Genomic DNA, 17,164 nt, shown 5'->3' with positions numbered 1-17,164 from the left:
CGCGAAGGGAGGGAGCAGACAGCAGGGAAGTGACTACTGCCAGGACAGGCACACCGGAGAGTCCTAAAGTTACCCGTAACAGGAGACAAACTCCTGAAGGACTGCGAAAGTCCAGGAGGTTTTGTCACTATTAGTGCGAATTAAACTTGTAGGAGGTGAAAGGCTGTTGCAGCACGTCGTGTTCGGCTGACGGTGCACTTGTTTTTTCACAGTAGCTACATTTCGGCTGCACGAACCGGACGCGGCTGCGGAGTTGAAGCAGAAGTTTGCGCCTGCCCTCGGGCTTCAGCTCTGCAGGAATGTCGCAGAAAGAAAGAGCCACGTTTTATCGACAGGAGGTGAATAAGACCGTTTGGGAGGTCCCAGTGCGCTATCAGAACCTCTCTCCAGTCGGCTCTGGTGCATACGGATCTGTGTGGTAAATGTTTTATTTTTGTTTTTATCTCAAGGGCAGAAAAGAAGAGTGCTCCATTCATTCCTGCAGGCCTTCGCGTGTAGCTCCATTGCTGCTCTGCTAGCTAACTTGGCTAGCAATCAGACAGACAAGCATGGTTTAGTGCTGGCACATGCTAGAGTTCAGGTTCAGCTGAGTGAACAGATGAGATGTCTAAGATTGTTGTTGTTGCTTCAGAAGGCTAGTTTGTTGATTACAGTATGTTTTGCACTATTACTAACTAACGACCAATCCACTGCATGCACTTCAGACATGCAGGATGTGATCACTGTTACATGGCATGTAGTATCATGTGGTCATCTTGTACCAGATTCTCTGTTATAATCCCACTTCCTTGTCTCAGCTTGATACGATCACCTGATCCTTTTGAATGGTGTTGCTTCCTATGATTGCTGTTATGATTCATACCTGTTGTTTTCACCCAGGGTTACCTGAGTTTGGGCAAATATCCATCAGTGATTGCAAGTACATGGCTACTCCTTGATCTAAATTTTGATGACTGCATGATTAATTATCCAGGCAGGGACTGAAGAAATTGCATTCTTGATCCCGAATACTTTTTTTTGTTGCTTTGCCACTAGTTTCTAACTTCTCATATCATCATTTAAATATCATTCACATAGTCTGATACCAAGCTTTAGAGGTCTAGCTAGTTGGAGGTTGTGCTACGTTATTGCTTATTGACATTGACCTCACTCTTATGTTTACTGATAAGTGTCTTTAATGAAAATGGACATGCACTACTTGTTTGAACACTACAACTCATTTGCTAGATAACTTTGCTCCCCAGGTAGACGGCGTGCGTTATGTGTGCCAAAGAAGAATGTTAGGAGCTTATTGCTAGGCAACGGAGTCACTAGGGTTATATTTCATGGGCCTTTACATCACCCACCATTAACCTTATGTAACTGGATCTCTGAAGAACAGATAGGGTTGGGTCAGAGTAGCTTGCTTTTTGTCTGGACAGTCCATGAGAAATAAAGTCTCGAAATTAGACTCTGAGGTTTTGTTGATTAGAAACGTTGAACGATTTAATATCAAACCGATGACGCAGGACCTATTGAGGCCACACCATGATGGTTGAAATGCTTCACATTTCTTTATTGAAACACCTTTCCCTGCAGAAATAGTACTGTAACATTATGCATTAAAATGCCTAGAGCCAAGGGATGGGTGATATGACAAAATGTCACAGTACTCGAAGACATTTGTATGATGTTCAGTATGAATCACAGTGTATAGGTTTGCCAAGAAACTGAAGAAAACAGTATTAAGCCTGTTAAAACCTGTGCGTTTTACGATACTTTAATTTAATGTCTACACAAAAAAAAAAAAAAAAACTAAAAGTGGAGAGGAGAATACAGATTTTTTATTTAAGTTTATCATTTTTAGAGATTCAGTACAAATTTCAACATAAATCTGCTGCTACCAGTTTGTAATTATTATTAAAATCTAATTTAGTTAGAAAAACCATGATTCTCTTCTAAACAATTAGAAAAAAAATCACCATATCTGCGATATCTCAGAAAAGTGTATTGTCCATATACTCCCTGGCCACTTGAATAGGAACACCTGTACCCCTCATTCATGCAGTTCTCCAATTATCCAATCACATCGCCTAGTCATTTTACAATCCGCAGATGCCCAGGTTCAGTGAGCCGGTGCCTACTGTAGCCTCAGATTCCTGCACTTGGCTAACAGCAGTGGAACCCGATGTGGTCTTCTGCTGTTGTAGCCTCAAGGTTTGACGTGTCTTGTGTTCTGAGATGCTTTTCTGCTCACCATGGTTGTAAAAAGTGGTTATTTGAGTTACCATAGCCTTCCTGTCAGCACGACCCTGTATGACCATTCTCATCTGATCTCTCTCATCAACAAGGCATTTTCTTGAGCAGGCGTACAGGTGCTCCTATTAAATATTATATCAGCCTTTTACCACATTTTTGATGGGAAAAGTTGAAGTAATACTTCAAACTTGTAGCTGTTCATATCTCTAATGTCTCTTGACACCAACTCTAGGATCAATACTACTAAAAAGAGTGAATCTACCTAGAATGAATCAAATTTACATCCAACTGTGAATCTGTATTTACAGTTCGAGCGGTTATTGCTTCTAAGTCAGTGTAATAGGATTATCATGAAATTTCTATTAACATCTCTGATGTGTTCCAATAAATGTATTAAAAAGAAGACAAATTTTTTTTGATTATGTCATTGTCTTGGGTTTGTCTTTTCCAGCTCAGCAGTTGATGAGAAGACGGGTTTGAAGGTTGCTGTGAAAAAACTCTCAAGGCCATTCCAGTCCATTATCCATGCCAAAAGAACCTACAGAGAATTGCGGCTTCTCAAGCACATGAAACATGAGAACGTAAGTGTGTATGTTGCATCAGTGGTTCTCAGCTGGTTTATCCTCCGAACTCACGTGTCCTTTATTATTTAAAATCTTTGCATCCTTTATCATTTAAACTTCAATCAGGTCAATTTCATTTTATTTATTTTAGAGACTTTTTTTTTTTATCATTAGACTACAAGTGAAAAGTAATCTGGAGTTTGGAGTTCCTTTCTTTTGAAAATGAAAACTGCACAGTTCTGTTAAGTTTTGTAAACTTGTAAAACTACAACTTGTAGGTTGACAGGCCACAGTGGTAATATGGTGTTGCGTAATACATGGCTACACCTTGATCTAACTTTGGATTACTGCATGATTAATTATCCAGGCACGGACTGAAGAAAATTGCATTCCTGATCCCAGATGATTTTTTTGCTTTGCCACTAGTTTCTAACTTCTCATATCATCATTTAAATATCATTCATATAGTCTGATACCAAGCTTTAGAGGTCAAACAGCTAGTTGTTTTTGTACTAAAAAGGTTGTGCTACGTTATTGCTTATTGACACTGACCTCACTCTTATGTTTGCTGATAAGTGTCTTTAATGAAAATGGACATGCACTTGTTTGAACACTACAACTCATTTGCTAGATAACTTTGCTCCCATACAATACAAGTTGTGGTTTTTTTTGGAGACCCTTCAATTGAGAACCATTGTGCTAGTTCCTCTTAAAATTTTGTGCTAGTCTGGCACTTTGCTTCTTGTTCCCTTTTCTCTTTTCCTTCTTCTTCTTTATCATGCTTCTGTGTTCTGAAAGTTTTTGAGTTATGGCCTTAGTTGGAACAAATAATTACCAAAAGCTATTTAATATTGCGTTTTTAAAATTTAAAATGATCATAGAGTACAAACAAATTATAATACACTTGTGTCTATTATATAGAGATGCTACACTGGTGACATGTATTTTAATCAAAACAGTTTTAAGCTCAGATGGGAAGTGAACCTTTGTTGCTTCCTGTTTTGCATTATGGGATTATGTCGTACATGCTTCATGCTGACAAACAGCATATGAGTTGACCCCGTTTTTTTTTTTTTTTCCTTTTTCTGATTTTCAGCATCACTCTGAATTTCAGTTGCAGTCATTGTTTCATGTGCATTGTAGGCGTGGCAGCGATGCTCGATTAACTGTCCACGCTCCTATCGAGCTGCATTCCTGACAGAAGTGTCAGAAGTTATGCTCGGCTGTCTTGCAGTGTATGACTTGTGTTTCCTCAAAGTCTTAAACTGATTTCGCGGGTCTGTGCATGTCAGTAATAATAACATTAACAGAAAAGATGATGTCTGCACAGACCACATGGAGGCCACAGTGGTTGAGCTCCGGCAGCAACATACAGTACTGTGCAAAAATCTTAGCCACTTTATTTCTCTTTTTTAAATAAATCTTACGTCTCACAGAGAAGCATTTGTATGTTGTTAAAGTAAACAAAATATTAAGTAATAGACCACTTTTTCGATAAAGACATGATGGAGGCTGTCTGGTATTACCTCAGAAACGGAAATATCTTTCAGAGCCAGAAGTTGTGATAGAAACTGGTGATAGTTCCAACATGCTTTGAAAACCCTGCCAGCTGATTTCCTTATAAAACTATAGGGGAGCTTAAGAGAACTGGGATAAATACTGATTTGGTTGAGTTTGTTACTGTTTCCTGTTTGGTAGAGTCATTTTATAAGTTATATTCATTTCACTACTTTTAAAGGCACCTCTGCACAGCACTGTATGTGTCTGTTTGACATGTCATCATCCTGAGATGATGGGCAGAAATGTTGGCAGGAGAGTGTCCTTATAACCTGAGCTGAGTGTGAGTAATGGTATCTTCTGCACTCAGTCTGAAAGATCCACCAAGTGTGAAAAAGGGAGGAAAGGCTACTTTTTTTTTTTTTTTTTTAAAAGTTTACATAAGCATTACTGCAGGGCCCCTGTTTCATGATCGGTGTGAACATCCACATCATTGTGTGTAACTCGAACAGTGTGAGCATATAATTTGGCTGTGCACAACAGGCATTTTCAGTGTGCAGTGTTTGTACAAGATTGTAAATGTTGTACAGTGTGTGTCTTGCTTTAGTGGATACAGAAACCGGACAATAAAAGAATCTTAATATTACTTGTTGTTTTTACAGGTAATAGGCCTGCTGGATGTTTTCACCCCTTCCACCAGTCTAGAGGAGTTCAGCGATGTGTAAGTGACTCTCAGATGCTTTCTTCTTTCTTTAACAATCAGTAACGATAGACATTACACACGGGGTTTGTGGACACTGATTTTTGTATGGATCATTTAACTTTATTATATTTGCAGATAATTTTTCACACCTGTACAGCTTTACTAAAAATGAAACACTATGTTCTTCAGTTATTATCCAGCAATATTTCATGAAGTGACCTCATTTGTTCTTATGTGGGGTACAGTTTGTTTTTCAGAAATTTACCAGTTTAATCTGTATTTTGCTGCTTGTTTTTTTTGTTTTTTTTTTGGGCAAAACTATGTCAACTGAATCTGATGTCACTGGAGGAAAAACTACCTTTCTTCAGTTGTGTAAAGCGGTTCTTCCCTTGCTGTTTTAAATGTGATAAATTTGTGTGGTATCCTTGGTAAATCCTTCAGTTTTGACATTTTTTACTACAATTTGAAAACTACAGGTTGTCCTGAACTGAAATATGTTTCTCTTTTGCACACATCACAATCACAGGCAAGGTTATAGCATTGTAAAATCTGGTTACCTCAGAAAAAAACTGAGAAAATTGAATTTAACGATTGCATTCAGACTTCAATGAAATGCACCAAACTAATTTAAGATGTAATTAAAAAAAAATGACCATGAAATACTTGCCTTCATTCATAACCTACAGCTGTTTTTTGCAGCCATGTTTGTTAAACTGGCTCCTTCCTTCTTAACGTGATCTCCACAGAAAGCTTGTTTAATGAAAACATTTACATTTCTACATTGTTTTGGGGAAATATATTTATGGTTTCTTACAGTAGAAGTGTCAGAGTATGGTATGGGCTGACAGTCAGTTTTGGTTGTTGCTTAGTGACTTTGATTTCTATAGCTACAGCGTTAATGCGGATTAATTTTCCCCTCACCGTAGATGTTGCTACCAATTTTGAGGCCTAAAGTCCTTGATGTCTCAGAGGACAGGGGTTTAAGGTTGATGAAGGGGCATCGTGACCATGACAGACTCCGGACAGGCCTAGTACAAAAGTGATGCTATGCAGTATATTTTTTTTTAAAACTTCAATATTAGGAACGCTGTTATGATAGTTGTCTATAGTATGTTTATAAATTAATATATATCAGCATATACTATATGGCCAAACGTTTGTGGACACATAACCAATACACCCGTATGTACTATTTGAACATCCCATTCCAGATTATCCCCCCTTTGCTGTTTTAATAACCTCCACTCTTCTGGGAAGGCTTTCCACTAGATTCTGGATTGTGGCTGTGGGGATTTTCCCATTCAGCTACAAGAGCATTAGTGAGGTCAGGCACTGATATTGGTTGAGGAGGCCTGGTGTGCAGTCACAGCATTACAGTCAGTGGGTCAGGGCTCTGTGCAGGTCACTTGAGTTCTTCCACTCCAACCTTGACAAATCATGTCTTCATGGAAGTTGCTTTGTGCACAGTGGCACTGTCATGCTGGAACAGGTTTGGGTCCCTTAGTTCCAATGGTGGGAAATTTAATGTTACAGCATACAAAGACATTCTAGACAGTTGTGTGCTTCAAACTTTGTGGCAAACGTTTGGGAAAGAACTACATACGGGCGTGATGGTCAGGTGTCCACATACATTTGGTCATATGGTGCATACTTAGCATATCTTAGCATATATTAAGGTCATTTTATTAAATGTCTTGCCTGGCTTTCAAATAATTTTCTGTGTCATTTACTCAAGCATTTCAATTAATATTCTTATAGTTAAGAGTGGGTGTGAACACTGAGCCAGTCAGCACCATACAATGTGGCTCTACCTGAACTTTGCAGTGTAAAATTTGACTGAACTCTTACCTACTCTTTTATCTGAGTGTCAGTTCTTGTAAACAGTGCAGTCTAGTCTTGCCCACATCCCTGGTTCCCCACAGCCAAGTATAGAGAACACTATTCAAGGCTCAGAAGGTTTACAACGCATAGTTTATGGGAAAAATATAAAAAGTAAAACTGGAAGATGTGGAACAGTTGCTGTAGAGTTTTGGGCCAGTTGGTTCTTGTTAAGATAGACACCCGAAAATAGGGTGTAACGATGTAAGTGCCACATAAAAACGCAACAAATGATCAGCTAGACGTGCCATGAATGTTGCTGGGGATGGCAGTGCAAGAAAGGGCCTGGGTGTTACTACAGGACTGCATGACTTGCTGTGGTGTGTGTTGCTGCCAAAAATATAGATGTTTGGATTCGTCTCACTGAATGAATGGCACACACATGCACTGCTTGTCCCTTTTCACCCTGCTTTATCTGTACTGGAAAAAAGGAGATTTACAGTACAGGGGAAAAAAAACAATGACCCTTTTCATTAATACCACTGTTTCCAGTACCTGACTGATGAACTGAGTGAGCTGTAAAGTGTGTGTGCTTGTGTGTGCATGTACTTGCACGCGTGTGTGCGCACGTGTTGTGTAAGCTGGTTGTATAAGATTAGATTCTTGCGTGTATTTGTATGTATGTATGTGTGTGTGGGTGGATTGTGCCTTTTTTTTCTCTGATGCTTTGTGTTTGTGTTAGTGTGTGAGAGAGGGCAGCATTTTTTTTTTTTTTTTTTTTTTTTTTTTTTGTTTATTGTTTAAGATACCGTGTGTGTGTGTGTGTGTGGAGGGTGTGGAAAATCTCTCTGTGGGCTTGAGCAGAATTTATTTTAAGCCTTTCTATGTAGTGCCAGGAAGGTTCTGTTTCATATAATGCCACTGACTCTGCGTGTGTCATCTGTTAGGGGTGAATTATCTGTTGAACAGTGTGAATCATCTGTTAGGGGATTGTGCCAATCGCTGTTAGCATTAGCTCCATGAACAACGGAAACAGAGTTGAGTTACTGGGAGGCAATTACTAAAGCAAGCATCTGATTCTCCACTGCCCCTTAATTAAGTCTGCACAGGCAGTGTTGACTTCAGTGCAGGGCCTCCATGTGTGGGAGTTAATGGCAGTAGCCACGACAGTACCAGCTGCTGACTCATGCTTTTGCAGCACTTTGGTTTTTTCAATTTTTGTAATGGCACTATTGATTTCAAAGTGTTATTTGTTATTTGATGCATCTTAGCTCAGACATATGTTATAAATAAGTCTGACAATTATCTTATTTAATCCTCTGGGCATGCTCAATAAACAATGATCTGAAAATTTCCATTTTCCTTGCCAAATTTCTACACGTCACACATCATAAAAAGCTAGATATTATATTATGTGTGGAAGATTTAATTTTGTTAGTTACTTGGATGAAGTCCAGATGATGACTACATGCTCTACTGTGATTGGCAGGTACCTGGTGACTCACCTGATGGGTGCAGACCTGAATAACATAGTGAAATGTCAGAAGCTGACGGATGACCATGTGCAGTTCTTAATCTACCAGATCCTTCGAGGGCTCAAGGTGAAACAAAGTGCACAAGATAGGTCGTGAAAGTAAATAAAGTCATGTTCAGAAACATGTTCTAATGTATTCCACTCCTTTTTATTGTGTAGAATCACTGAAAAAAAGAAAGATATACATATATATTGCCATATGTGAGGTTCTTTTGTTTTCTGTGTTGCAGTACATCCATTCAGCAGACATCATTCACAGAGTAAGTATTTTTATATTTCTAGACATACAGGGTAAAGGCATAAAGTATGTATTTCTCTTTATGTGTAAGCCTCTAACAGACTACTCACTTTTGTTTGTTTCATTGTGCTTTGCTGAAACTTGATCTAGTGTGAATGTAAATAAATTGTGATCCTAGTGTAAAATAAAATGGCTTAAGCACCCGTTTATTGTTTAAAATATTATGTACAGTAGCACATTTGACCAGTCATCCTATGACTAGTTATAATTGTGTGTAATTATTTAGAACCAACAGAATAGACTGCCCTTTTTCAATAAATAATTTTGAAGTTATTCTCTATTCCTCAGGACCTGAAGCCCAGTAATTTGGCTGTAAATGAAGATTGTGAACTTAAGGTAAATCTGCTCTTTTCATAATATTTCCAGGCGTGTGGTTGAAGAATATTATGAAACATTAGTGTTTTTAGTGAACCAGTATTGAGTTTTACGTGAAGTTGGTCTAGCACTTTTCTTGGTATATTTCCAGCTATAACTAGTCAGAAAATAAGGAAATCTTTGCTTCCTGTGTGAAAAAGTGTTTCCTCTGTAATTCTGAAATGTAATTGTGTATTCCTCTGGTCTTTCTTTCTCGCAGATCCTTGATTTTGGCCTGGCACGGCATACGGATGATGAAATGACAGGATATGTGGCCACCAGGTGGTACCGCGCTCCGGAAATCATGCTTAACTGGATGCACTACAACATGACAGGTAGTGAAGGATTATCTTACATGTGTAGTACATTTTCTTAGGCCATTTAAATATCATGAAAATTATTATATTGGGGGAAAAAAATGACATGATTTAGGCTATGAAAGCACAAACTACTTTAATTCCTATTGCTGTAACATAAGAACATTTTGGTCCACTGTGTATTTCAAACTACACCACTTGATTTAAATGCAGATGTTCTTCATTTAGGAAATGCATGACTATTTGCCTGTTTTCATCATTGTTATGCCAGCTGTCCCCTCTCTTGAAATGACAATTGGTTTTTAAGCCTGGTTTATACTTCAGTGTTGAAGTGTATTACGCAACACAGAGATTTCTGGGTAAGCGTGGCACGCAGTGGTGCACCGAACCACTAACGTGCAATCCTTCAAAACCCTTTAGACGAAAATTGGTTAAGGTGTATCCAGTTGTGTACCAGGAAACATGACAAGATGTTGTAGTGGGTTTCAAAGTTATATTGCCAAAATAAATCTTTACTCTGACTGCAGATTAAATACTTAATCTGAAGGGTCGAGATTTGGCTTTGAGCCATCTTTCATTCATCTGAGATTCTATTAAGTGCAATATTATTCAATGAGTGGTTGAATGCCTGCAAGATTTGTGTGAAATTATGATTGTATCCAGCAGATGAACTGATTAGATTATGGAATTGATCCAAACATGGTCAGGGTCACAGCATGTTGTATGTAAGTACACTACTGGGGGGAAAAAAAAAAAAAAAGGGGGGCCAAGCCCAAAATGTCAAAATATTAAGCTTTTAGTGGTCTTAACAAAAAAACACTGGTCAGGAAATTAACAAGAATTAAATAAATAGATAAAGGAACTTAGTATGCGATAGCTTTTCCATTTGATTCCTTTAAATGTTTAAGCCTTGTGGCAATTGATGGGCTGTATCAGGTGTGGCAGATAACCAAATAATGACTAATCTTTTAAGAAAAAAACATCCCAGAAGATATTTTTGGAAAATTTTGTACACCCAAACATGTGTTAGTTTGAAAGTGAATTTCCCTATTTCTAGCTTTTTTCCCCAAACAGTTCACTGCAGCAAAATTAAATGAGCAAATGGTGGCACAGGAGCACTCAGGAGTGCATTTGTTTAATTCTTGCTAATTTTCTGACCATGATTTGTTGTTAAGACTATTAAAAGCTTATTTTTTTTTTGGGCTTGGCCCCTTTTTTTTTTTTTTTTTTCTTTTTTTTGGCTCAGGAGTGTATGAAGGCAGACACCTATGCGACTGCCAGCGCACACTGCCCTGATGCATTCGCAAATATGCAGACACAGAAGTATAAGCCATGCAAGCAGGTTTTTTTCCCATTTGTTCCTAAGTGTCATCTTAAGTTTCAGATCCATCATTCATGTCAAAAGAGCTTTAAGATCTGATTAGATTAGAGGAACATAAGCTTAATGTTCTGCTGATGTGTTCTTGCCTGGCTTTATTTTTCCAGTGGATATTTGGTCTGTTGGCTGCATTATGGCTGAGCTGCTGACAGGCAGAACGCTGTTCCCTGGCACCGACCGTATCCTTCAACCTTCTAAAACACATGTAGCCAAACTCTGGAGCATTTGTGCTTGTTTGAACTTGCTGGCTTATATGTGTAGAAATATGAATATTTCTTCTACTTTCCCTAGGCTATTGTGCAGTTGGTTTGTTGCAGTACAGTAGAAAGTGTCTCCGTGTGCTGTTTTAGCCTCACCCTGTGGCTATTCACCACAAGGAGTGCTAATAAGGAAATATGATCCACACTTCTGAGAAAGCAACGAGCAGCCTTGCAAGGAATGCCATGCCTCTCTCTCTCCTGGTCATGCTACCCCACCTTCTCTTCTCTTTCTCTGGTGTCACTGTAATGATTAATGCTCCTATTTTTCCCCCATTACAATACCACATTTTTTGTCCCACAGATTTACATGTCTCGACTGCTTGCTTCTTAATACCACTGACGAACCTCTTACTTCAGTTAGCTCTGCGGTAGGCTGAACACACCTGGGCTTGTTTTTTGATCAGGCCAAGCCTTTGCTATTTTTACTGATTACGTCATGCATTGCTATCTACAAATATGGTTGTGCTTGAAATATACATTTTGCAGTATAGTAAAATGAAACTCTTAGCTGTTCACCATGTAAATACAGTGATGGTTTGAACCTTTATTTATTTCTTTTTTGTCTAGCCTGTTTGTTTGGCTGGCATAATACAGGATTTCTTTTGCTAACTTTAAACCAAAACAACTATTTTACGTGTCTTTACTAGTTCTATTTTCAACCTGCAAAAGGTAATGTAGTGTTTTGACTAATAAGAAATTTCTGTTTTCAGTTAACTAACCATTTTCACAGTAGCTGAATTCTGGTACAACAAAATGCTCTATTCACATCTCAAATACTAACTTTTTTTTTTTTTTTTTTTTTTTTTAGGAAAATTCCAGGATTTTCCAGTTTTTGCTTACATTACTTAAATGTCCCGAGGTTAAAGTTTAGCACAAACGGAGATACAGTGTTTTCTTCTAGCAGCTACATTATGCAGCCTGTCAAATCATGTTTGTGGAAATGCCAGTGATGACAGCTGCATGATCATGGCTATGAGGCTGTGTGGCAGCAGTGTCTCTGCTTTGCCTCTGTTTTTCCTTTATGTTCCAATGTAGACATTGACCAGCTGAAACTTATAATGCTGCTCGTTGGAACTCCAGGACCTGAGCTGTTGATGAAAATGTCATCAGAATCTGTGAGTGTAATGTTTGGAGGATGCTACACTGTATGCTTTGCCACATGAAGCTAAGTTGGAGTGTTTCTGAACTGTACACTGATTTTTGGACTTCACCAACAAGAGGCCTTTTCCTGCAGCATGCTTTCACATTCTTGCATAATCTGTTGTATAGTTTCTACACATAGCCTTCCATATTTTCCTGCTTAGATTTACCCGATGCAATCCTTGAGGAAAAATGTCTTTCTTGTCCTACGTTTTTCCAGTTATGAAACCTATATATATATGTATGAATTGATTATTGTGCAAAACAGAAAAAAATGCACTTTGTAATGGCTATTCTAATGTATCTTAATGGGAAAATAGAGAAGGCTATATACAGAGCATAATGTATACCAGTAGTATTGTGCTACATGCTTTACTAATTTTTTCAAGATGTAAACTGTGGTGATTTTTAAACCGGATGATTGGCTTGATTTGTGATTTTAATGAATTAATTATCAAATTTTTGATCTTAGCTTTGCTGGTGCCGGCTGTGTTTTCTCTGGGAATGACTATAATGCACAGTTTCAAATCTAAAGAGTTGTTCTTTACAGCATTGTGTCTCATATGTGCATGTCAAACCTCTGTGTTGCTTTCTCTGTCTCTTCTCTTTCCATTCTTCTCTCCTAAATAGGAGACAAACAAAAGCAGGTAATTTGTAAAATGTGTCTGCTATAAGCCCTTGACCTGGCTGTCATAGATATAAACCAGCTACAGCAGATAATGCGGCTGACAGGAACTCCCCCTGCCTCTCTAATAAGCAGGATGCCTAGTCATGAGGTGAGCTTTCTGTGGCCCCTGCCCCACGCACAATATCTTAATAATTCATGTTTTTTAGGTGCGCAGGCCTGCTCATGCTCATAAGGCTGTATTGTTTTCCTTCTTGGGGTAACTGCATTGGCAGTGGTTGTAGATGGGGGGAAAAAAAAACCTTTTCATATAAACTCAGTCATTTGCTGTGATAGTGAAAGGGCACTAGAAGGAGGGACAACAATGAATATCATTATCAGTTTACTCCATATTTAGGGAATCCTTGATTTTACCCCAAAATCATCCCTTAACATGAAAATCCAATGAATCTGAAACATAGCATGTGTTGTGGAGGATTTGTGCTTTTTCATGCTCTCTTGTTGTGACTGGTCTCATTCTGAATCTGAGCTCTTTGCTGTGTATTATCTAATGTGCATTGAGTATGGAAGCCAGCCCAAAGCCTGCTGCATTCTATGGAGAATCTTGCATTAATTATACAGTGCTGCATACTAATAAGAAATTTCCTGAGCCACAGCATGCATTTAAATGTATTTGGGGGGAAAAAAAATAATCATACAAGCAACCAGTCATACACCTTAAGAGGGTGTATGGAGATTGAGTTGAAAATGCTACCACATTTTAACATACATTCAAATCATTTTGTCTGAGATCATAAATTTCATCCTGTAAAGTCATAAATAAACCAGATGCTATAAATCATGAGACAATTGTTTGGAAGCAAGTTGGCCCTGAAATGAGGCGTCCTAGTCTTTTCCTTGCTTTTTTCACCTCTGTTTACAGATTCTCTTACATTTAATACAGCTTTTTGTGCCCTAATCTGGTCTATTTAGAAAGTCTGACTGCAAGTATAAATAGCTTAAACAGGATCATCTTTGCATAAATCCTACGATTTATGTCCCTAAAGCTTACCCTTAAATTACAGTTAAACCCTTTCTTTTTGCAGGCCAGGAATTACATTAATTCCCTGCCACAGATGCCTAAAAGGAATTTTGCTGATGTATTTATTGGGGCCAATCCACTGGGTAAGAAATACAAAGTTACCAGTATGTATAAGCAACTATGGAGTTTCCTGTCCTATTAATTTAAATATTTATTACTATTTATTCAATGGGATGCAAAATCTGCAACAATATTTAAGGGTCACTATGAAACAAGAATTTATGATGCACGATTTTGAAAATAAGTTGGTAACATTGCATGTATTAGATGCTCAATCAAGTGTTCTTTATTCTTTTAATATCAGAAACTGTTACCTTCTGAAAATTTTAAGTGATGCTAAAACATGTAAACGACATACTGATGCGTACTATAAGATCAATGCATCCCTTGTATGTACATTTATCAGTTTTTTAATGTCATGTATGATCAGATTTATTACTCTGTGTACCTCACAACACAAGCCATTTACTTCAGGTGCTACTTTTCGTCGTTGCTATACACTGGTTGTTGATTGGAGTTTCTGTACTGTCACAGCCGTGGACCTCCTCGAGAAGATGCTGGTTTTGGATACAGATAAGCGAATAACTGCAGCTGAAGCTTTGGCTCATCCATATTTTGCCCAGTATCATGACCCAGATGATGAACCAGAAGCAGAGCCCTATGACCAGAGCTTTGAGAGTCGGGAACTAGAGATTGAAGAGTGGAAACGTGAGTCATGGCTGCAGATTGCAGTGATGTACCTGAGGGGGTGGGGTTTTGTAACATTAAGGTTTGAAACAGAATCTGCTTCTGAATGTGAATGTGCAGATTTGTACCATTTTTTTGAAATCAGGGCCCTCATTTACCAACAGTGTATATACATGAATCTGTGTTGAAAAGTTTGCATGCATGCTAAGTTACACAAAATGCGGGAACAAAACGAACGTTTGCTTAGATACGTGTGTATATTTATGCAAAGTGCCTAGCAGAGGAAAAACAAAACTGCAGTAAACTTGACATTGAATTACACTGAATGAAAGCAATTGTCATATACACACAAGTTTGTGATTGGCATTAAAGGCTAGTAATCAGTGTGTCACGACCTTTCAGTCATATGATTTTTGGCTACATTGACATTTTCAGACTTGAAACTTGAACTTGAGCATATAATTTCATAACCAGCATAGAGCAGGATTATGCCTGCAATGTTGGAATATAATTACTAATAGGGCTACTAATTTATCTACTTCCCTTATTACCAATGTGCAACATGCACATGTGAAACAGGACTTCCAAGAAATCACTTGCTTTCCTTCTGCCAATGGCTTTACTATTTTGTGAACATGATGAACTTCACTGCTTACACTTCTGCAACACTTTTATTGTTCATACCAGACTTCTCAGTGTTGTGTAAGAAACAGTGTAGATCTGTTTCTGCACAATGTTGATGAATGTGGGCCCAGATTTCCTTAATATTACTTTATCTGTGTAAATGGGTATGGAGAATACTTACGCAGCGTAGGCCGTAACACTTCACTTTTCATCCCTGCACAGGTTTGACCTATGAGGAAGTCATCAGTTTCAAGCCACCTGCATTTGATATGGATGAAATGGAATCGTGAGAACCGTACAGGACGGGAACTTCAGCAGTCTTTCAACTTTGTTTGTTAGCACTGTAATGTTTTGCAGTTCTCTAACCAGACCGACAGTATGATTTTTAAGTGCCTGCCACTTTATTTTCTTTGTTCTAGTCTTTTTAAAAATGTTTTGTATATTAAAAAAATGGCATCTACTGAATTAGGGAGCAAAACATATTAAGACAGAAAAAGGGACACATTTCATGAGAGGTTTAAGTGGAACCTCTAGTAGAGTAGAGTTGCGTTTGTGCTGACCCCCTGCCATTTTTCCATTCATTTGTCAGGCAAATGAACAGACATATTAACATTTTTAAGCTCACACACTTGCATAAAAACATCTCACCTGGCAACACAGCTTTATGCTTATTACACTATGTCCCAACCCAGCAACTTTACAATTCAGTGGATTGAGCATTACAAAATCTATTAACACTGGAAAAGGTATGGTTCTTATTTCTAAGTTGGAATTTCATCTAAACTCAACACAACTTTGGTATCATTGATATGACCAAAATCTGCTTGAATAATATTTTTTTCAATGAAATAGTGTTTCTATTGCTATTTATAGTGTTATTACCTAAATAGAAAAAATACTCCTGCCACCAATGTCTTATTTGACATTTCCTGAATAACTTTTGCTGAGAATAAAACTAGCTGGCTAGACCCCTGACTGATTTAAATAAGATAAAGGTTTCATTTTAGATATAAAATATTTACATTTTATTCTCTGCTAGTAGGATTATATTTTAGAACAAGGTACTGGGATCTGTGATGCATGTAGCTACACTCTCAAGTTTTGTTGAACAGTTCATTGTATGTGCATTAACTTACATTTAGAAGCTTTGCTAGAGATATTTGGCAATCCAGGGGAGACCCCTGTATAATTCCCCAAAAACTTTGTTGACAAAATTTTTTTAATGTGTGCCATTTAGTTTAACTTGGAGAAACTAGAGTGACTCTGCCATTATTTGGAAGACTTTATTGGCACCAGTGACAAGGTTATTCTTGTAATCTTTTTCATCATCTGTATATTTTATGGTGTGTTCACCCTTCTGAGCTGTCACTGTGTGCAAGACTGTAAGAGTGATGGAGAGGATGTGACTGCATGATGTGAATGGGGTTTGTCCTCTTGTGTTTTTGAGCTGTCATTTGAGAAATTATGAAATGAATGTCAATATTGTACCAGTGTGAGATATTTATATACTGCAGAGGTGATATTAACTGGAGTGGCTGCTTCTGTCTGCTTTATTTCCTACATCAAACTGTAGAGAATATAATCAAATAAGCATTGTTTATTAAAGAAAATAAAGGCAGATATTTTTCAGAGATGTGGGGTTTAATTTGTCAAGCATGACCAAAACATGTAATGTATGGTGAAGCAAGGTGATATTGGTTAATGGTGGTTTTTATTTGGTTTATATCTACAGGTATATTGCTTTAATTTTATAGTTAGGCCAGATGTAGATAATATGAATCAGAGCTATAGTGAAAGAAGTTGTAACTGTTCCTGAAAACTATTTGCTATTTTGATTGGTATTGTGATGGGTCTTCATCTGAGTGCAAATTACACAATTATAGTTAAGATGTGGGTGGGGGGTATACAGAGAACATACTAATGTGTTTAATGCTAAAGTGTTAATGTTGGCATTGTATAACAGTGACTAAACATTTTTTAAACATTTCAGACAGTTATCACAAAGCAGTAATTATAACAAAGTACTCAAGCAAAGCCACTATTATGT

At 37.8% G+C, this 17,164-nt stretch overlaps 1 protein-coding gene across 2 annotated transcripts; it reads left to right on the top strand.

Annotated features, from left to right (window-relative positions):
• mapk14a (mitogen-activated protein kinase 14a) lies at positions 1-16,748 on the top strand. 2 transcript variants are annotated; one of them, XM_053235981.1, is made up of 12 exons: positions 1-418; positions 2,690-2,819; positions 4,961-5,019; positions 8,309-8,420; positions 8,584-8,613; positions 8,940-8,987; positions 9,226-9,340; positions 10,808-10,879; positions 12,797-12,876; positions 13,811-13,889; positions 14,341-14,514; positions 15,340-16,748. In XM_053235981.1, exons 1-12 carry the CDS (start codon positions 300-302, stop codon positions 15,405-15,407), a joined length of 1,086 nt encoding a protein of 361 aa, XP_053091956.1. In that variant the 5' UTR covers positions 1-299; the 3' UTR covers positions 15,408-16,748. The 2 variants fall into 2 exon arrangements, with proteins under 2 accessions (XP_053091956.1, XP_053091957.1); XM_053235982.1 differs by lacking the exon at positions 12,797-12,876 and adding an exon at positions 11,996-12,075.
• Positions 16,749-17,164: the final 416 nt, after the last annotated feature.

This window comes from Pangasianodon hypophthalmus, chromosome 8, assembly GCF_027358585.1.
Source record: "Pangasianodon hypophthalmus isolate fPanHyp1 chromosome 8, fPanHyp1.pri, whole genome shotgun sequence".
Classification (NCBI taxonomy): domain Eukaryota; kingdom Metazoa; phylum Chordata; class Actinopteri; order Siluriformes; family Pangasiidae; genus Pangasianodon; species Pangasianodon hypophthalmus.
This window is presented reverse-complemented; position numbering and strand designations above follow the sequence as displayed.

Coding starts and splice junctions, on each gene's coding strand:
- mapk14a (XM_053235981.1), top strand. CDS start 300: ATGTCGCAGAAAGAAAGAGCCACGTTTTATCGACAGGAGGTGAATAAG. Junction 419..2,689: donor GGTGCATACGGATCTGTGTG/GTAAATGTTTTA, acceptor TGTCTTTTCCAG/CTCAGCAGTTGATGAGAAGA. Junction 8,614..8,939: donor CAGCAGACATCATTCACAGA/GTAAGTATTTTT, acceptor TCTATTCCTCAG/GACCTGAAGCCCAGTAATTT.